Here is a 22,116-nt window from a genome sequence, read left to right on the forward strand (position 1 = left end):
CAAATTATGAAGATGGCAAAGCAGGGATTATCATCCTCATTTTAAGGACAGAGAAAGAAACTTGAGAATTCCAGGGACTTTCTCAGTGTCACACAGCTGGGGCTGAAACCCAGGGTTTCTGTCTCTGCAGCCACTGTACTTTCCACCCCACCCAGAGGCTCAGAGATGGCGAGAGCTTTCTGTGCAGAAGGTTAGATTATTGAGCACATCCTCTGGGTGTGGCTGTAGGCATACACTGTGTTTATAGGCCTGGGGTACATGTATGTTTTCTGGTGAGGATCACCATGGTAAAAATTGCTTTTACTGATATAATCCTATTACTCACCTACCTGTCATTGCTTTGGGCTTCTTAAAGACTTTAGGATGACACGTTTCACCATTTATGTCTCTGCCAGCAGCCTGGCCACACTCTTACTCGCCTTCCTTCAAAGCTGGGATTGGGGCTATCAGAGTGGGAGAGGAGTGCTGGGAAGCACAGAGGTGAGAGTGCATTAGGAGCACGGAGTAAGGGTCTTTCCTGGAGGCCCCAGTGCCCTCAGGAGTCTGGAGGAGGATGAAGCCCTGAGTGAAACAGGCCAGATGGTGTTGATGGCAAGCTGGAGAGGGCATATCCCTTCTGAAAGGGCTCAGCTGCAGCTGAGTGTCTCTTTCGTACCTCTGCTCCTTATAGTTATAGGTAAATAGAGTATTTTTAGGGGAAATGAAAAAGGCATGGATATGTGGATGGGAGCTTCTTTATTACCAGCAGGGTCCTGCATCTCTCCACCTTTGTGAGAAGTAGAGACAGACCGAAGGAATTATCAAATTTTTAGAGCCAGGGTATATACATAGCTTAAAAATCATCACACATGATGTATTTGAATAGCTGCCTTTCTTCCTAGTAACAGTCATTCCCACCTTTCCCCATGCCCATCACCCAGTGGATGAGACCCACCTGCAGAGCCCTGGCCTGGGCACCCACAGGTGCACAGATCCCTGCTCCCTGCTTGACACCACCCCTCTCCCTCCCACCCAAGAAAGCATATCAGGGTCTTAATTAATGAGAATGTTGAAAATATAGGAATGATCTTCAGTGAACTTTAATTAATTTTTAACAAGAAGTAAAACAATATCAAACGTTGGTATTTTACCTAGTACGAGTACTGAATCACTTGTGACATGACTCACAACTGACAGAACAACATGGTTAAAAATGTGCTTTAAAATTAAGCATATATATAAAGACTTATTATTTAGCTTCCCAGACAGACCAGCACTCTCTGCTTCTGGTATATTTGGGTTGACTCCTCCATCTCCTATATTAACCTTTAGGATGTCTGTTATAAGCATCTTGGGAGTGTCAACAGAGACACCTGGACTGTTGGGATAGGACAAGAGAAAAAAAAGACTGTGTTCTCCAAAGCAGTCTTTAAACATCCTCACCTCCTTCACTGGCAAAAGGGAGCCCCCACTTGGACTGGTGTTTGGATGTTGTTAAATCAAGCCCTGCCCAACAGAAGGACAAAATAAAGGAGTCCCATGTTATCTACGCCCTTGACTCTATGAATTGATAGAAAAAATGCAAAGGCTGACCACCAGATCTTTCTCTGCTACCCCTTAATTTAGGATGATCTGACTTTTTTTCCCACAACATTGGAACATGAAAATTCAAGACATGATAATAGTGTCAAAAAGAAACCAGACTCAAAGAAAAAGAGAGAAATATAGAGGTGACTAGCAGTCTGATGTAGTGTGTCTCGTGGGGAAGAGGCGTCTGGATCTTAAAGGCAGACTGTGACAAAATGAGAGCAGAAACAAGTCTATTTTTTTCCAGGTCACCATAGGGAACCAAGCTAACCTATTTACAGGTGGTCTCAGGGGAAGAATTTTTAAATAGCTATCTTGTCACCATCCTTTTCGTCATCTTCCATGATCGCTCTGGGTCTCTCATCCCTGAGCAGTCTCACACCTGCAAAACAAAGCACAAACCTGCAATTAAGTGCCTTTAATGAAAATATTAGACAACCTTAAGGCATAGGCACAGCACACAAGAGTGCTGCAACCCAGAAACCTTCTAGCGCAAAGCTAACTGCAAACCAGTGGAGAGAGAGGGAATGGGTGGCCTCATTTGGCCTCCCCAGAGATACTGTGGTTCAATGAGGACACCTGTTTGGTTACAAGGAGATGTACAAACTGGGAGTTGGAGGCAGACTTCACCATCTTCTCTAAGTCCTGCTCCTAAGCTCGCAGCATGTAGGATGTAGAGTATGGATTTTGGGGTTCAACTGCTTTGACGTCTAGTTTTGCTAGTCACTTAATGTGTATTGGGTCAGTTAACATTGTCCCATCTAAACTTTCTCATAGGTAAAGTGAGGACATTAAGACCTATTATGAAGATGAAGTAGGAAGGTACATGTGACAATGCTTAGCACAGAGCCACAACTTATCAGAGCAAGCAACTGATAAGAAGCAGTTCTGCTTTCCTTTTCTCTTTGCTGTATCATTTTCCTTTGGAAAAAAAACTGGCATTTGAAGGTTTGACTTGAAAACATTTTGCTAACATTTGGAGAAAATATATTTGAGGAAAATACTGGCCCTGGACATGTCATTTCCAAATGTCAGTAGCAGTAGATGGTAAAGTTTACACGGTTCAGAGCAAAATGAGAAAGTAAGAATGCATAAAGAGTTCTTCAGACAGCTATATAGCTATAATTTAAAAGGCTATTCTTTATTTACTCCATGTCTTTTCCTTCTTTTGGGAGTAAAAATACCCTTTCTGAAATGAATTTTAGGGGTGTTAGGTAGTTTCTTAGTGTCCTTACTAGGAAAAATAAAATATTGCTATCTTTACTTGGGCTCTACAATTTGAAATTAAAAAGTCTGAGGAGGTCTGGCTGTCCTCCCAGAAGAAGATGTACTTTGATAAAGTTATCTAGGTCCCAGGAAGCTCTTCTTGGTCCCTAGCCAGTTCCCAGAGGACCAACCTGGGTCTGGTCACATAAGCTAATTGCAATTCGGCCACTATTGTGTAAAGATATCATGAAAGTTACATGCAAGCAGTTAGGAGAGAAGAATCTTAAGAGAGAGAGACAGAGAGTCTCATCAGAATTTTATTCGGAAAAAGAATGCTCTGCTGTGCATTTTTACTAATCAGACCCTGAATTCTGTCTCTGAGATCCCCCAGCACTCTTCTTCAGGTGTTGGTGCTGTCCTATCTGGTGATGTAACTATGTTTTATTTCTAATAATCTTTTAATTACTTTCTTAATAAATTCTGTTTTTATATATATTTAAAAAAATGTCTAAGCACAGTTTTGCAGGACTAACTGGCCCAGAAGGACCAATCAAGGAAGTCTGGGTGGTTCTGCTAATCCTCTGAAGTGTGTGAAGTAGGGTCATTCAATGAAAGGGCAAAAGGAAGCTGTGATTCAAGGCAGTCCTCCAAGATTTTTTTCATTCCATGGCAGCACCCCGCCCACCATACCACTGCCTCACACCCACCCTCTGCTCATAATTAGAGACTTTTAAGTTCACGAAGAATTTCATAGAGATTTAAACTTGAGGGAGGGAAGCTGTGCACCACAAGAGATTTTCCTACCACACTGGACGCCATTCAACAGCAGTAAATTACTGAAAACGGTGTGTTGATCTTTATGATTATTCATTTGATTCAGTTCCTAGTTTGATCATATGAGTTCTTTACCAATTAGCTAATATTTATTGAAGGAGAAAAACAATTTCAAGAGGTTGGCTGAAACTAAGGCTTTTGCATAAATCACTTATGAAACACAGTGGGAAATATTTTCTCTTATATTAACTGCATAGAGATTTGGATTCTTGTTTGGAATTAACACTAAAATGATAGGGAAGCATAAGTTAGCTATGTTGAACCCACAAACTTTCTATCCTTCCTTCCTTCCTTCCTTGACTTCTTTCCTTGTTAAACCAGATTTGGTGGATTAAAAATGGGTAACAGCCTTTTAAATTCATAGATCCTGACCAACTTTTGGTTGCTTTGGATTCGTTGAAACCTAATCATGTAATAACTTGGGGATGGAAAAAAGGACCTGGGATTTCCATAATAAGAGGAGCCAAAATGGACTGGATTTTCCACAGGAGCACAGAGTCAGTTTTAAGTTGAAAGAGAACTACAATTTCTTATTAATATAGCTAGGCATTTAATGTCTCACTGTAAAAAAATATATGATAGCTCATTAGAATCTTGATTCACGCATACCAGACTTAGGAAAAGGTATAGGCTTAAGTGAATAGTGTCTGCATTTCATCGCTGCATTCTTTTTCTTGATGCTTCATATAACTGGTTTTGGTGATTTGAAGATTATTGAAGGTAGAGAGACACTGGTGTGGTTAAAACTCCTCCTAAGGGCGGGCCACAGTGGCTCAGCAGGTAAGAATGTTTGCCTGCCATGCCCGAGGACCCGGGTTTGATTTCCGGTGCCTACCCATGTTAAAAAAAAAAAAAGACTCCTCCTGATCTTCAGGCTGTTCTATGGGAGGTAGAGACCTGTCATTGAAAGAAGGTAAATTTTAATACCAGAAGCTTTGCCTTCGGTGGTCATTTTGCTTTGAGCGGGTCACTGAACTTATCTGAGTCTCAGTTTATTCATTGGTAAAATTGGAGAAAAAATAATGAATACCTCTCACAGGTGTGATGCACTCAGATAGACTTAGGTTAACATTCTTTCATGCTCTAGCCACAACTTGCATGAACTTCTGTAAAAGCACTTTTCACACTGTAGAAACCAGTGGACAGTATATCCTTCTCCCTACTGAATGGTGAGGATAGTTTCCAATATATAGCTCGGGACTTGAATTATGGTAGGGATTCAGTAAATGTCATTTCCTTTTCCGTCTTCCTCTCTCTATATAGGAGAGTTTCAGGAGTCTGTTAGAGCTTGATGTGGTTTAAGATCAAGGCAGTCCGTGGTCTCTAAAAGCCGATTAACCTTGCAGCAAGCTGTTTTAGAATCATAATTCCATCCCAAGGCACCTTCTGAAGCTGGTCACCCACATTACGAGCTTGTACCTCTGGTTCAAGGGAGCCAGGGCTAAGAAAACATCTCATCTAGAAACAGAGAATGCTGTATTCCCAGAAGGGCAGAAGAGGTATAACTTTCACAGGACATATGGCTCCCTTTCCTTTGTACAAGTATATTATTTTGAACTTTGATCTCTGGAGCTGCCCAAATGTTTGTAGCTCATGGACCAGTTTTCCAGGAGGCTTCCCTTCAGTGCTTTCTATCTCATTATTCTTTGCTTTGCCTGGTTCTTTTCCACAGACCTACTTTAAAGGTTCTTTCTCTCTTAAAACAGACCTCAGTTAACCAGATCTGACCATTCACAACCAAGGTTTCCTACCAGGCATTCTGCAAGATGGAGAGCCGGGCAACTGTGGGCCAAGTTAGAAGCAAACCTTAGGCTGGCAGGAGATGACTCCTTATTGAGGGGTTGTTCTGGCAGTTGGACCCCATCAAATAAGCTCATTAACCTAGGGGAATGAAGGTAGTTAGTGAGAGATTTAGTGGAGAGGAATCCTTGTCCAGTTTTCACTTGCCAAGGGCTAATGAGGGGAGCTATCTCCAGGGTGCATTTGTCTGTGAGTTCCTCTCAACACCCTTATTAAAATCAATGTGAGTCTCTAAACAGCTGCCGAAGGCTCTATCCTTATCAGCTTAACTAGCATTTCGATTACTGCCAAATCTTTAGATACTAAAAGGCTCTTCAAAAATAAAGCACTTGAGCTAATATGCTAATAAAAGTTGGTATCATAGAACAAAATCTATAATTGCACATACTTATAATACAGAGATTTGCTGATTCAAAGATTTCCATAATGTGGATTATGGAAACTTGGGGTATACAGCTTCCTCCTCCCCCCTTGTTTGCTCTGCACTGTTTGACAAACATTTTTCATTTGGTCGGGAAGCTACTTTTGTAGTAGCATGGAGATAGCATCCGTTGCCAGGTGGACAGAGCTCAACAATTTAGGAAGTTCCTTGAATCAGCAGGTTTATATGGAAAGGTAAAACGCTGTGGCTGGGGAAATTCTCCCCTTCATAAATAGGTTTGACTTATCTCCAAGAATGTAAGATCCAACAGAGACTGGGGGAAAACTAACATTTACCAAGGACTTCCTGTATGCCGGGAATTGTGCTAAATGCTTTACATACTTTATTTATTCTCTTAGCAACCCTGTGAAGCAGAAGTTATAGTCTCTATAACTAGACATACCACAATTAAATTTTTGAAAACTAAAGATAAAGAACGATAAAGGGAACGAAGGAGGATCTCATATTTATATTTATTTCCCAGGTCAGAAAACTGGTATGGGACAGAAACAGGGACCAAACCCAGCTCTTTCTGAGTCCCATGTGCTAGGGTGACTCCCTGCTCGTACATATTTGTTTGCCTGCACTGAATCTTCCCTGGTCTTCAGTATGTGCAGAAAATAATCATTCTCCATTAGGACATGCAGAATTGTGATTGCCAGATGAAATATGAAGTCAGTAGATACTTACTGAGCACTGATGCATGGAAGGGACTGGAACCAGACTTTGAAGTCAATACCAGAAATGGCCACAGCCCAGTCCTTGTGAGTTTTTCAGACAAGTTGTTGATGTAAAGCAAATTAAACAGCAGCTGCAGTAATAGCAACGATAACAATACAGGCAATAATAGAAGAGATGACAAAGTCTTGGGTAATTGCAAGCCCAGGAGTTAAGAATAGAAAATGATCCATTTGGACTTGAGGGATCCATTAGTGGAGAATTCAAGCTGGCTGAGTCTTGAAAGGTCAGAGGTCAAGCTTGGGGGGGATATGTAATTGTTTGGAGGACCAGTGTAGGTAGGAATGCATGTAAACTATGAAAAGAAGACAGAGGCAGATTCAGACATAATTGGTCCTTAGTCCATTTCTCTGGAGGTGAGCTGTCTTATGCTCCATGCCTCCTTGCCTGGCTCTGCTCCTTACTTGCAAATCAGAAAACATATGACCCTGTCTGCACCTCTGTTTTCCTCTCATTCTATGTAGGGTCAGCAATCCTTTGAAAGAAGAAAAAAAAAAGTGAAAGGCTTGCTTAGCTTATATACCATTCTAAGAAAGCATTTCCCATACTGTTTCATACTCTATAGAAGTAGACTGATAAGCAGAAGAAAAATAAAGTTCTATGGCAGATAGATTGGAGCTGTGTTATATGAAGCCAAACTTATTCTTTTACTGCAGGACTACTCAGAGGTTTATTATTCCAATAACAGCATTCTGAATCTCTATTAAGGAAATATCACCACTTACTTCTTTCTTCCCTCAGAAAACAGAGTTAACAAATTGTGACTATTGGCTGTTATTCTTAACTCAGCTATACCAAGATCTATGGATCTCTTTCCCAATTACAAGACTGTTCTGAAATAAGATAGGATAATGCCAAGGAATTATTTGCAGAAGGCTCCTTCTTTGGGAGATCATTCTGACTTGCTCCATGTTTCTGTTAGAAAATAGAGAAAAACTGTTGTGCTTAATTCCATATATGAGGCAAGAGGGTTGTGAATACACATCTCCATTGACTCTAATGTGTTAACAGATTTATGTAGGAGGCCACTGAGGACAAACAGGGAGATAATAAAGGGAGGCCTCAGGACCTACCTTTTCTTTGAACAAATCATTTTGTGATGCCCAAGTTCACTGACTGTGAGTTTTAGGAAAACCTTTCTGTTTTGCTCCAAGTCAAAATATCTGTTTATTTTATCTTCCCCACCTAGGCTGTGAACTCAAGAATAGCAGGACCTTTCTTCAACTTTGTCAACTGTTGTATTATCAGTTCTTTAACATAGCTTGACACATAATAGGTTCTCAATAAATATTGATTGAATACAATCAAAGAAACTTCCACCTCAGGGCTCTTGGACATGTTGCTTTGCCTTGAACACTTTTTGTTCATTCACCCTCAGGGCCCCTACCACACTTCCTTCAGGTCTCTGCCCAAATATATCTTCTCCAAAGATATCTTTCCTGCATACACTATCTAAACAAGCAATTGCCATCTTTCTTTCCTCCCTTGCCTAGCTTTAATTTTGTCCTCAGCAGATGTTCTATTATCAACTTATTTATATGTCATTGCCTTTCTCCAAGTACCAACCAGTGCCTAGAACATAGGAGCTACTCAATAAATATGTTAAAAGGATTGAGACAGATTAAGAATTTTAGACTTCTGCAGTCCCAAACTTCTTGTATTTTTGGCACATTTGTGTTGTCTCAAAAGCTTGCATGTAGTTGGTTCTCAGAAAAACAGTTCTCTAGAAATGTATTGTTTGTGTGCTTGTGTGTGTGTGAGAAAGAGACAGAGAGAGGAGTGAGAGAGAGACAGAGAGAGGAGAGAGAGAGACAGAGACAGAGAGAGGAGAGAGAGAAAGGGAGAGACAGAAGGAAGGGGGAGAGAGGGAGAGAGGGAGAGAGGGAGAGAGAAAGACTTGTCAATGAATTGTATTTTATTTTCCAGGAGAAGAGTCACATACTTTCCATTCATCTTGGGTATACAGTTCAGTGAATATGGGGGGATGGATAAAGGCAGAAGGAGGTGGAAAAGGAGGAAGAGGGAGAGTGAAAGGGAGAAAGAGGGAAAAGTTCAGGGAATATAATCCTGTGGAACTTGATACTAACTCCTCTAATGGCTGGGAATGTCAGGGCCCCTGAAGGTCTCTGTCATGATACAGTCTTTCAAGCTGAGTATCTATTTTTTTCTTTATTAAATGAAATAATGGAGAAACATTATTTAAAAATAAATAATAATTATTTAAAAATAAAAATTTCATCTCTTCCCCCAAAGTGTTCATTCTCAATTTCCATATATTAAAAGTTCACATCACAGCATAGTGCAATGGAAAATTGACCAAAGGCCAGACAGACCTGGGTTTGAACTCCAGATCTTCAACATAATAGTGTTTGCTCTTGGGTGTAAATTTATCCATTCCTTTATCCATCTAGTCATCCAATCATTGATCCATCAACCACCCATCCATCCATCCATCCATCCAACCATCCATCCATCCATCCATCCATCCATCCATCCATCCATCCATCCATCCATCTATCCACCTATCCATTGACTTCATGCCACACTAGAATTTAAAATAGATGAGTGAGTTAATTTAATTTTCTCTCAATTTCCTTATCTGTAAAGGGAGATAATAGCTACCATCATGTGTTATTCAGTTGATTTTCAAAAAGTCATGAGAGGCTTTGGACATTGCAAGGTGAGGCTTGGCCCCATGTCCAGGTGGTTGCTGCTGGTGTGAGGGGATAGCCAGGACCATTCCCACTGCCCACTTCCCACTGTCAGTACAAACCCTTCATTTTCTATGCTGTTCCCATGTGATTCATTCTCTACTTTCTCAGATTGTACTAAAAGGATCCCCTGTAAGATGATTTAAGTGATGTCCCAAACCCATCTGGTCCACAAGTGGAATCTCCACTGAGATGCACACTGCTCAGCCCCCAGCCCCAGGCTTGACAGTTTTCAACCTGCACCAGGACAAATGAACCTGGCTGGAATTGCACCATATCTCCATTCAGCTCAGCTAGCTGCTGCAGTCAGTGAGAGGTGAGCCAGAGGGGAAGAGGAGGCCCAACAGTGCCATCTTCTGGAAAGAAAGGGAAAGTGCAGTCTGGAAAACTGCCTGTCTAGCTTCCAACAGATCCGCAAGTAGAGTTGCATCCTCTGCATGAGGTCTGGGCCTTGGTTTGGCAGGGAATTACTAACAAACAAAGGGCAAAAGCAGCCCTTCAACACAAATTCAAGCAATTATAAAGCCTTACATGACTGAGGGAAATCAAATTTCAAAATAACCCTATCAAGATAATCAAACACCTCAAAGCCAAAAAAAGAAATCACAAAGCACATGAAAATGCAGGCAGATGTGGCCCAGCCAAATGACCAAAATAAAACATTGAAGGAGTTGTAGACTCTGGAGCAATTACTCAAAGATGCTCATATAAATCTCTTAAATAAATTCAATCGGTTGGCTAATGACATTAAGGATATCAAGAAGACAGTAGAAGAGCATAAAGAAGAATTTGAAAGAATAAATAGAAAAATATCAGATATCATAGAGATGAAAGATACTGTAGACCAAATTAAAAATATATTAGAGACACACAACAGCAGAGCTGAAGAGGCAGAAGAAAGAATAAGTGAACTACAGGACAGAACAGTTGAATTCGTATGCACAAGGGAACAAATGGCAAAAAAGATGAAAAAAATTGAATCACAAAGAAATGATGGGCAACATGAAGCACACAAATGTAAGAATTATTGAGGTCCCAGAAGGAGAAGAGAAGGGTAAAAGTCTAGGAGGAGATAATGGGGGAAAACTTCCCAACCCTTATAAAAGACATAAATATGAAAATCAAAGATGCCCAATGCACCACAAATAGAATAAATCCAAAGAGGCCTACTTCAAGACACATACTAATCAGACTGTCAAATATTGAAGAGAAGCAGAAAGTCCTGAAAGTGACAAGAGAAAAACGACTCATCACATACAAGGGGACACACATAAGATTGAGTTGGGACTACTCAACAGGCACCATGGAGGCAAGAAGGCAGTAGTATGATATATTCAAGACCCTGAAATAGAAAGACTTCTAGCCAAGAATTCTTTATCCAGCTAAGTTGTCCTTCAAAAGTGAGGGAGAGCAAATCACTAGACCATGCCCTCAATCATGAGGCTTACTCTTGTGAAGCTTATGTAGGTAGCGGAGAAACTTGGACTACCTATAGGCATGCCTAAGAGTTACTTCTGGAGGACCTCTGTTGTTGCTCAGATGTGGCCTCAGTCTCTCTAAGCCCAATTCTGCAAGCGAAATCATTGCCCTCCCCTCTGTGTGGGACATGACATCCAGGGGTGAAAGTCTTCCTGGAAACATGGGAGATGACTTCCAGGGATGAATCCAGACCTGGCACCATGGGATCAACAATTATATCCTGACCAGAAGGGGGAAAAGAAGTGTAATTAATAAAGTATCAGTGGCAGAGAGTGTTCAAATAGAGTCGAGAGGCTAATCTGGAGGTTGCTCTATGCAAGCTTCAGGTAGACCTTGCTACCTGTCATAACCTGCCAACCCCCAGTCAGGACCATTCCAGCCAATCTTAAAGAACACCTAGGGCAATACATAAGATTCCACAAGGGTTCCATGCACCAGAGTAACTTTCCAGAAATGTACACTTTCCACATGGATCCCTGGTTCAGATAAGTCCTAAAACCTAGCCCAGCCTCTCCAGAACGTGAGATAGTTCCATTTCCCTACCCCATGTTAGTGACAGGTCCTTCCAATATCAAAAATTCAGAATTGCCATAGCCCAAACAACCCCAAAGAGAGGTATGGAAAGATGAAAGGTGATGGTGGAATTATACATAGAAGATAGGACTTAACAAATGAATATGATGCTGAATCATTAAATTGATACCTCTTTTAGTCTCCAGTATTTTAGAGCAGCTAGAAGTAAAAACCTAAAATTGTGACCTTGTAACCCATGTCAAAGTCTGAAATCTGTTCTACAACTAATTGTGCTGTGCTTTAAAATTTATAGCCTTTTTGTATACATGTTATTGTTCACAAAAAAAGACCTAGAGGTACAAGAAAGCTAGAAATGAATGAACAGCTAATGAAGTTGAACTTAAACATAAGGGAATGGATAAAATGAAGGCAGTTCATTAGTGAGTTTATAAGTAATATTGCCATATTGAAGATGAACATGATTGAAAAGGGTTGTACAGAGCCATGTATCCCATTAATTAACACTACACATATAAATAAGTCCTTCCATGAACTACTTCAAAGATATGAATATTGTACAAAGAGTTGATAATAGAAGGATATGGGGAAAGCTATTATTGCATGCTATGGTTTAAATTTAACAGGAAGACATCAACAGTACTACCACAGTACCAGGGGCAAATAATTGGGGGGGAAGAGCAAGAGTTTAGGGGAGATTTGGATTTTCTATTTGGTGAGCATGTGTTTATTGGCTATGTTTCTCTTTGGAGCAATGAAAGTTGTCTAAAATTGAGAGTGTTGATGGTTGTACAACTAAGTGAGGATAATATGAGATATGGATTGTTGACTTTGAGTACTATCCATGATGCCTAGTGGATGGAGGGGACTGAAGGATACATTGAGAAGCAGAGTGGTAAACTGTATTTATATGGTGAAATATTGTGTGGTGACAGAAAGGAATGAAGTCATGAGGCATATAACAAGGTGAATGAATTTTGAGGACATTATGTGGTGCAAAGTAAGCCAGAAATAAAAGAGAAAATATTATAGGGTCTTTTTTAGAAAATACTTATAAGAAAATTTGGGCCTAGATTGTAAGCCCTTATAGCAGTCACATTTAATCTAGAGCTGTAAATGTTATTTTTAGATTTTGAGATGCTGTGATATACACACATACATATATATATAACCCGGTATCTCCTGGAACTTTGGCTACCTGTGTGATGCCTAAGACTCAGAGTGGAGTTTTACAGCTCTGAAAGTCATCACCGCTGCACACAACAACTGTTAAAGAAACTGAAAAAGAGATCAGGTGTCAATTAGAGATAACAACAAAGCCGAGCTGGTTGGGGCTATTTTAAATCAGGATACAGGGGTAAGGATGACATTGCACGTTTTAGAACTTTACCTAACGTATAAGACCAAAGGAAGAGAGGTTTATTTTGCCCAAAACCTAAGTTTTCTGTAACACATAATCTAATGCAACCTGTCTGGATAGATCTTTTAAACAACTGAAACACTTGGAGCCCAGAATGAAAATGAGGGTTTGTAGCTCTGTGTAGCTTAATATAATATGCAGATACATTCCACAGCATGTTGGGCAGATAATTTTAAAATATTGGCAAAGTCCCTTGAGGGACTGGAGAAAAAAAATTGGAACTATTGAATTTACCACTAGGGTACACCTGCTACTGTGTCAAACATTAGGTATTCCAAGCCAATAGGCCAAGCCCTTGATCTTGAGTCTTGCTCTTATGAAGCTTATTTCTGTAGCAGAGAAGATAAGCCTACCTATAGTTATGCCTTATTTTTTTGCTCAAAAGTTACATTCAGAAACCTCTCTTGTTGCTCAGATGTGGCCTCTTTTTCTCTAAGCCTAATTCTGTGGGGAAAATCATTACCCTCTCCCCTGATGGGACATGACATCCAAGGGTGAAAATCTCCCTTGCAAAGCGGAACATGACTCACAGGAATCATCCTGGCCCTGGCACTGTGCAATTAACAATGCCTTCCTGACCAAAAGGGAGAAAAGAAATGTCACAAAATAAGGTGTCAGTGGCTAAGAGAGTTCAAATAGAGTTGAGAAGCTATTCTGGAGACAACTTTTATGCAAGCTGCAGCTTGATATTGTTAATTACTACAGTTTGCAAAACCCCAACCAACACCATTCCTGTTCACCCTAAAGAACACCAAGGGCTCTATCTGAAATTCTATATAAGTTTCGCATACTAAGATTCCCTTCCAGAAACCCATAGCCTCCAGATGGGTCCCTAGACCATCAGATAAGTCCTGAAATGCAGAGGGGCCAGCCTCTTCAAGAACATTAACTAGTTCCATTCCCTTATCCTATATTACTGACATCCCTTTCCAGCATGAAAAAGTTAGAATGGGCATAACCCAAATACCCCTAAAGATTGGAAGAAGGATCAAAGAGAAGGAAGAGTTATAACAGAGAAGATAGGATTTAACAAATGAGTATGAATACTGAATCATTATATTGATATTTCTTTTAGTCTCCAGTGTCTTGGAGCAGCTAGAAAGTAAAACCTAAAACTGTGGAACTATGACCCATACCAAACTTTGAAATCTGTTCTATAAGTAATTGTTGTGGTATGCTTTGAAATTTATTGCTTTTTTGTACATATTACATTTCACAATTAAAAGTTTTAAAAAGTCACAAGATATGCCTACCTGAAAACTTAACTTTTAGTAGGCTTTCAAAAACATCAGCACATTTCCCTTTCTGTCATTTCTTATCTATATGATTTATATATATGTGTGTGCATGTGTATGTGTGCACACATATACAAACATGCACACTGTCTCATTTACTAATTATGATCGTAAAAGTCTTATTCCCCAATTAACAAATAATTTTCTCTTAGACAAAGACTGTACCTCACACACTGGATTCCTTATACCTGGGGTTGTGTACATAGTTCAGTAACATTTTTTAGTTTGATTTGACACAAAACATAGCTGTCAATGTATTGGTACCCCCTACATCTCTCTCATTTGCTTTGAGGATTTTGTCAGTTTGTCCATGTTTCTTAGGAGAATCAGCCATCAGCCAAGGGTGCGCTATCTATGATAGATTTTGTATGTGTGTGAGGATGTAGTTGAACTCTTCTAAAGAACCCACTCACATTTCTGTTGCCTGGGCTCAGTGAATTTGACCAGTTCTGCTGAAGCATAAGCAATGCTCTCACCCTCCCCCAACTTTAAGTCAGTCCTTGGGGAGCTGCCAGTGAAGATAAACCAGAATGACAGCAATAAATGTGGCTCTTCCTCAGAGCCTTATAGTGAGACACAGCTTGGTGGGCCAGGGCAAAGACCAGTCCGTGGCTGTTGACTGACCATCACCCCTGCAAATGCCTCATACTAGCTCTTTTACCTGCTGCAAAGGGGGGCATGTGTAGAGCAGGTGTGTCTTTTCTCCTTGGCTTTTTCTGTTCCAGGTCAGTGTTATGAAGAGCTGGATTCATTTTGCCCTTTGGATGCCTCTCTTGGATATCATATCTTTTAATTAAATGTTCTGAAAGCATACCTGGATGGTTAGGAAGACGAAGGGAGAGACGGGGTTATAGACATAGATTCTAATATATGGGGACTCACCAGCACATATACCTAGTGAATGTAGTCAATGTAGCTTTTCAAACTTATTTTAATAATAGACATTTCTTTATACTAGAATTAGTATTTATTGAGGCTACACAATGGAACATGCTCTAGGAAAAGGGTTTTACATTCATGATTTCATTTTAGTATAAAAATTCCAGAGAAACTTAATATTACCACCACCATCACTTTTCTGAAGCAAATGAGGCTGAGTTAAAGAAATGTGCCCAAAGTAGTACAGCTCCCTAGTGTCAGAGACAAGAATTGAGCACAGGTGTCTACATTCAAAGCCCATCATCCTCATTAGCTGTTCTGCAGTCCTCATCCCACACGCTCTCACCTCATGGCCTTTCCTAATGCTCTACCTTCCATCCACGCAGTCTCTTACCTCACTTCTGCACGCGAACTTTCATTATCATTTAGGAACTTGCTAAAACCAACCTCCTCTTTGAAAATCTCTACAATTCATTGCAAAAACTGAGCTCCCATTTTCAGGTACATGCTTCAGCTATTTATGTACTTCTGTTATTTCTTATACAACTGAAATTACCTCCATAAAAATGATCCATTTCATTTACTTTTATCACTCAAAGTGTGTTGTGTGTAGAGAGAGATTGGAATGAATTACCAAGAAGGGTAGAAGAAAAATAAATAAAACAAAGTAAAACTTTGGGGAATAAAAGAGTCAAATCCAAAGCTGTTAGAGAGACATGTTAGCTTCTCACCAGACTGTGTGCTGTTCTCCTGGGTGCACTGCTAGACTATATTTTTCCATCTCCCTTTCATCAAGTGAGGCCTTAGGATTGATGGAAGTGATGTGAGTCACATTTAGGGCTTGCCATATAAAACTCTCTCTCAATCCTCCATGTAGTCTGCCCCTTGCCCCCATGCCTGCTGGATGTTGATGCTCATGGTGACTTTGGAAGCCATGTGTTGATGATGTCAGGCACTCTGTCCCTGAATGACTATTTGGAGCAGAGCCTGCCTTCCGACTCCCATCTGCCACTATTGTTGAGAAAGAAATAAACTTCCATTGTGTTGAAGCCACTAAGATTTTGGAATTCATCTGTTATAGCACTGGTCATATCATAACGAAGGTGGGGAGTATACCGATTATTTTTTTAAAAACCCAGTATTTAAGGAAAACTCTGTATGAAGAATGGAAACTACCAATAAGTGGCTTCCCTTTACAGATGCATGAACTGACTTCATTGTCCATTACCTGGTATAAAAGGAGGGATGTGCAATGCTGGTGTGTCTTTCCTTCTTGGCTTTTTTTGATCTGACTCAATGTTCTGGGTGGCCTGGGCATTTTTCCCCTTTCTTGACTTCTTTTTGAGATTGCAATCTTTGATGAACTGGTCTGAAAGATCATCTTGATAGAATACAATGAAAAAGAAAGAATATAAAATGAATAAGGATCCAATCATACATGGATTGGTTTCCAATTACACCTGATGATAGAATAGAGGTAATTTAGCCTGTAAAAGAAAAATAGTCAATTATTTTGACCTTTTCTACAGAAGGCTTTATTAGCCTTGCATAAATACATATACTAGAATGGGCCACTAAAATTATATAAAATCCCAAATAAGGAAAGCTCAGATGGAATGGTTAATCAAGGCAAAGAAGAACTTTTAAATATGGTCAGGTAAGTCACACAGTGTGTTGGAGTTAAATTTTTGATGGGAGAATAGATTCTGTATACTAAATGTTCCTTTTCAAATTTCTTTCTTGAAGACTTGCTCTCTTTGAAGATCCCAAGAACCATTATGGAGGCTTTGACTCTTTACAGTTTTGGAAAGTTTCCCAAGGGGTTCTCAGTAAATTCCTTACTTGCCTTCATTTCTGTGCCCAGTCAAGTCCTCCTGATGGCTCAGACCTGGGCTTCACCATTTTCCTTTTCATTGCCTTCTGGCTTTGCAACTCTCTTGCTATTTTGCAATCCTAATCCAAGGTCCTATTTGTCTTCTTATTCATCTCTTTACTTTTCTAAAGCTTTTGAAGCCAGGGTTTTATAACACTTTTATTAGGAATTGCTATACATAATTTTTTTATTTTGCCAGGACCGCTATGACAACTACCCCAAAATGGGTTGTGTACTGGTTTGAAACTGTTATGTACCCCAGAAATAAAAAACATATTCTTCTAATCCATTCTTGTGAGCAGGATATTTTGATTAGGTTGTTTCTATGGAGATACAAGTCACCTATTTCTTAACTGTCTTTATGGGAGCACTTTATTAGAGAATAAAAAGACAATAAAAGCTGAGTGAGCCTTGAGACATTTAGAGAGAGAGAGAGAGAAAATGCCCTGGGAGAAGTTAAGAGAGAAAGACATTCCCAGAGACATTTTGGAGACAGAGGGAGAAAAGCCATGGAGCCATTAAGAATGGCCCTGGAGACATTAAAAAAGACTCAGAGAGAAGGCTACCGGAATCAGAAGCTGAGAGCAACAGAACCCAGGAACAAAGGACCAGTAGAGGTCAGCCATGTTCCTTCCCATGTGACAGAGGAACCCTGGATGCCAGTAGCCTTTCTTCAGATTCAAGGTATTTTGCTCTTGCTGCCTTAATTTGGACATTTTCATTGGTATATTGCATTCCAGCAGCTTTAGCAAACTAAATAGGTTGGCTTGAAAAATCGGAGTTGTTGCTTGATGTAATCCTTCAGGTTCTTGTGTCATGGGGCTATCTGTCTCATTCTTTGGCTTCTCCTGCTTTTGGCTTCTACTTCCATGTCCAATTTCCTTTGCTTTAAGGACTCCAACCTTATTGGATTAAGGTCTGCTCTCATTCAGTTTGGCCAATAACTAACTAGTAATAGCATCTTCTAAAGTCCTATTTAGAAGTGGGTTCACACCTACAGGAATGTAGATTAAGACTTGAATGTATCTTTCGTTCAGTGTCCAGCAATGATTTATTAAAGTATTTTCTCTGCTCTATTTTACACCTCTCTGCTTTAATGTTGTTGTCCCTTGAGCTCCTGTGTCATTGTTCTAGCACTTATTTATTGGTCTATAGAGCTTTCCTGGAGGTTAAAGGCTATGTTCTTTTTATACTTCTATTCTTCATTGCTTCTCCCTCTAGCGGGTACTCAACAAATACATGTTGAATGGATAAGTTTAAGTTCAAATCCTACCTCTGTCAATGAACTTGGACTTTAATGTCTGGTAATTTTAATATTCTCAGTTTTTAAAGTGGGAGATAATATTAAAGCACTCTGTATGTGTGTGTCTCAGAGAGAGAGAGAGAGAGAGAGAGAGAAGTAAGTTTGTTAATTTTTGTATAGCACCTGATATATTTATTTGCTATATTGTTAATGCTCAATAAATGCTCACTCTGGTTATTGCTTATCCCTAACCTTCTACAAGGCCCAGATGAAACTTCCCATCTTCATGAATCTTTTTATATGACTCACATAAATGTCCTAGATATTTGTGTTAGTTTGCTAGCTGCTGGAATACAATATACCAGACAGAACCGGGATGACTTTTACAAAAGTAGAATTTAATAAGTTACAGGTTTATAGTTCTAAGCCTATAACCTTGTCCAAATTAAGACATCTAAGGAAAAATACCTTAATTCAAGGAAGGCCTATTGGTCTGGAACACTTCTGGCCTCTGGGAAGTCACATGGCTGGCACCTACTGTTTCCTTGCTCCTGGGCTCCGTTCCTTTTAGTCTTGGGTTATGTATGGGGGGGTTCCTCACTTTGCTTCTCCAGGGCTGGCTTTTTCATCTTTCGGCTTCCCTTGGCTCTCTCCATGTTCTGGCTTGCTTAACAGCTCATGGAGACATCTGCTGGGCTCCAAGCATCTCCAGACATCTTTGTCTCTGATCTCCATGTGTCCACATCTGCCTCAGTTCTGCTGTGAAGTTTCTGTCAGGTTCTGAGGCTTCTATCGTTTCTCTAGGCTCTGTTGTTTCTGACTCCCTCCCAAATGTTTCCTCTTTAAAGGATGCCTGTAAACTAATCAAGACCCACCTGGAATGAGTGGAATCACATCTCCCTCTAATCAAAGGTCACACCCACAATTAGGCAAGTCACATATCCATGAAGATAACCTAATCAAAAGTTACATACGATATTGAATCAGGATTAAAAGAAACAGTTGCTCCCAGACTATTGGATCAGATTAAAACACGGCTTTTCTAGGGTACATGATACTTTCAAACTGGCACAGTGTTCTTTCTCAGTTTCTGAGTAGCCACCACATTTTTGTTCATGAGACACCTTTAAAAGGTGATCTAATTATTATTTTTGCATATATTTCTCTGCCTCTTTGATGACACATCTTATCTTTTATCTCCTTAGGAGCAGTGAATAAACGCTTGTTGAATATGTGTTTCTGTGAATGAACTAAAATATGTTATGTACTAGGAACTATTCATTAGAATAGGATTCAAACAGCCATGAGGCAACAGTAGTTATTTGTCTTTTCTGTAAACTATAACTATAGCCTAGATACAGTCTACAGTGTACATATATCTACAAATATGAATTAATATGAGGAAGTTAAGAGATTAATTAGATCTTTCAGAGTCCCTTTTCCTTCCTTCCTTCCTCCTTTCCCTTCTTTCCCCTCCCCTCTTTATCTCTCTTTCTTTCTTATTATATTCAAGTAAATTTCTTTAAAATGTCAAGGATTAAATGATAAATCAGTGTCAAATCTTTTCCTTTCAGTTTTGTGGGACTAGACATAACCCATATCATTCATTTATGTATTCAACAAAAGTTGATTAAGCTCTTACTATGTGTATGCCAGGCCTCATGCTAGGTTCTAAACATTAAAAACAATGCGATGGTGGCTCAGTCTCACCTGCCATTCTGGAGACATGGGTTGGATTTCCAGTGCCTGCCCATGCAAAAAAAAAAAAAAAAAAAAAGACAAGCAAAAGATATCCTAACCTTAAAGTTGTATATGTTCTATTGATCTTATGTCTGGATAATCTTTTATTTTGGAAAACCCAACCTGCACAAAGAACCTACCACAAATATTTAGTAATCATACATCACTATGCCTGCATCATCAAAAGATTACTATATATAACCAAAATGACATTATTCTCTGCATATACATTTAATAGTAATAAATATTTGTTTTGATCTAGGATATTTTGATAATTTCATCAATCATTTCAATTTAACAAATATTTATTGGAGTTATACCATGTGTAAGGCACTGAACTGTTTGCCGCTGAATTTACATACACTGAGAAAGGAGGTGGGAGAGGGATTTTGCTGAGTATCATCTATGTGCTAGGTGAATTCACATATATTTTATGCATGCTTCAGAATGAGGGATGGGACAACATCCTCTCTGACTTGTAAGTGCCTGCACTTTACTCTTTGTTAAATATGAATATCATCCCTGCACACAGTATCTTGTTTAGCTTTCACAACATGCCCACCAGGAGGTTATACTATTATGCCCAATTTGCAGATAAGGACACTGAGGTTTATAAGGCCAGATGAGAGGCTGGAGATCACATAGTTGGCATTTCATGAGATGAAGATTAAACCTAGGTTCTTGGGACTATGTATCTTAATGCATGGCTGAAAAGGCGATTTTTGAATTCATTATGAGTAGCAGTTATTTTTCCCATCATATTATATATATCATAGACATCTGTGAAATGAATGAATGGATGTTGCTAAGAATGGGCGCTGTCTAGCTGTGGGTTCTCTGGAAGCGCAGAATAGATATGGACTCTTCGTTGTCACTATTTGACCCCAAGATGCCACTTAATGCACAGTATAGAGAGCATGGCTTCTGCTTCAGTTTTGACTTTTATTTCAACTGCACTTTTTCCCATTTTTGGAGAAATCCTTGAACATAAAATATCTTGATGGCAAACAGGGAGAGGGGAGAGAAGGGAGAGTCATATAACCAGGCGAGGCATAAACAAAGGCTATGAATATGCAAAAGCCCCATCCATCAAAAGTCTAAGAGTCTCATTTTTAGAAATGGGTAGAGGCAGAAATGTTTCTGGTATTTTCATTACAAAGGTTATGCAAAAAGTCAGTTCTGGAAAGGAAACAGATTGACAATAAAGCAGAAAAAGGCTATTTAAAATTCTATCTTGATAGGCAAAAAGAGATATTTGAAATATTTTATTGGCACCACACATGGAGTATAAGTGTGCCGGAAAATACTGGAAACAAGCTATGCTGCCACATTTCATTTATCGCCTCAGAAATGCTCTGCCTGGGACTCTGTCAGACCCCCAAAAGAGGACAATGCCTTTTCTTTCTTGTTTTTTTTTTTTTTTTTTTTAACTCTAATGAACTTCTCTCCAGTGCTCCAGCTAATATTTACATGGCACACTTCACAGACCCATGGCTATTTGCCTGTCCATCTGGTGTTGGCCGCCACCAGAAGGCGCAGTCTATCAGATTTCAGGGGCCTTGCTCTGACTTGCCAGCAAACTTAGTGGCAGGAAAGTCCCCTTTCTGACTTCCATCGCTGACATTCACACTGGAGCATTTACCTAAATGGCTGCAACGAGAGTCTAGCTTGTCCAGTCTGTCTTCTGAGAGCTCCAGTGGCTGCATTTGCTCAGTGGACATCATCAAAAGAGGACAGGTATTTCTTCTCCAGCACTACAGAAGTACAAGCAAAAAGTCTGTTAGGATGCCTTGTTATTTTTTTTATTCATTTATTTCTTAAATAAATATATTTATTGAACACTTACTATTTTGTTCCTCATTCAATCCTGTTTCTCAAGTCTGCTTAGGTATTAGAAGCTATAAACTGGAGATTTAAGTCCAAATAGAGTTAAGCCAAAACAGAATAGAACACACACACACACACAGATTTACTGGTCATTGTGATGTAACAAATGTTCAATATTTGCCGTTTGTCAGAGGCACTTAGGGAAATTCAGAATGAATGAATTTAGACTTCGAAATCAGTTAACTGAGAGCTACAGAAAATCTTGATTAGGCTTTGCCTCTATTCTCTCTCTCAGATTCTGCAAAGTAGGATCATGCCCACTTCATAGATGAGGACAATGAGGCTCAGAAACTAATTAATTTATTTAGTCTCATATATATATATAATAACCAAGTTTTCAAATCTAGTTCTGACAACTTCTCCTAGACACTAAAGTCTCCGAAATACAGAGGAGTCCTTTGAGCCATAGTTGAACCAGGCTTTTGGTTTTCTACCATTGTATCCTATAACCGTTAAGTAATGAAGACTCCTTCCTCATCTGTTTTACAATGGT

The 22,116-nt window shown here is 39.5% G+C and overlaps 1 protein-coding gene across 2 annotated transcripts; it reads right to left on the reverse strand.

Annotated features, from left to right (window-relative positions):
- Positions 1 to 1,065: 1,065 nt before the first annotated feature.
- Positions 1,066 to 21,703, reverse strand: PPP1R17 (protein phosphatase 1 regulatory subunit 17). Of its 2 annotated transcripts, XM_077162836.1 has the most exons (6): positions 21,583 to 21,703; positions 21,379 to 21,490; positions 16,109 to 16,261; positions 14,663 to 14,815; positions 1,838 to 1,948; positions 1,066 to 1,357 (listed from the first exon to the last, which is right to left on the reverse strand). In XM_077162836.1, exons 1-5 carry the CDS (start codon positions 21,595 to 21,597, stop codon positions 1,869 to 1,871), a joined length of 513 nt encoding a protein of 170 aa, XP_077018951.1. In that variant the 5' UTR covers positions 21,598 to 21,703; the 3' UTR covers positions 1,066 to 1,357; positions 1,838 to 1,868. The 2 variants fall into 2 exon arrangements, with proteins under 2 accessions (XP_077018951.1, XP_077018947.1); XM_077162832.1 differs by lacking the exon at positions 1,066 to 1,357 and having other exon boundaries at positions 1,783 to 1,948.
- Between the last annotated feature and the right edge of the window lie 413 nt (positions 21,704 to 22,116).

This window comes from Tamandua tetradactyla, chromosome 1, assembly GCF_023851605.1.
Source record: "Tamandua tetradactyla isolate mTamTet1 chromosome 1, mTamTet1.pri, whole genome shotgun sequence".
Classification (NCBI taxonomy): Eukaryota; Metazoa; Chordata; class Mammalia; order Pilosa; family Myrmecophagidae; genus Tamandua; species Tamandua tetradactyla.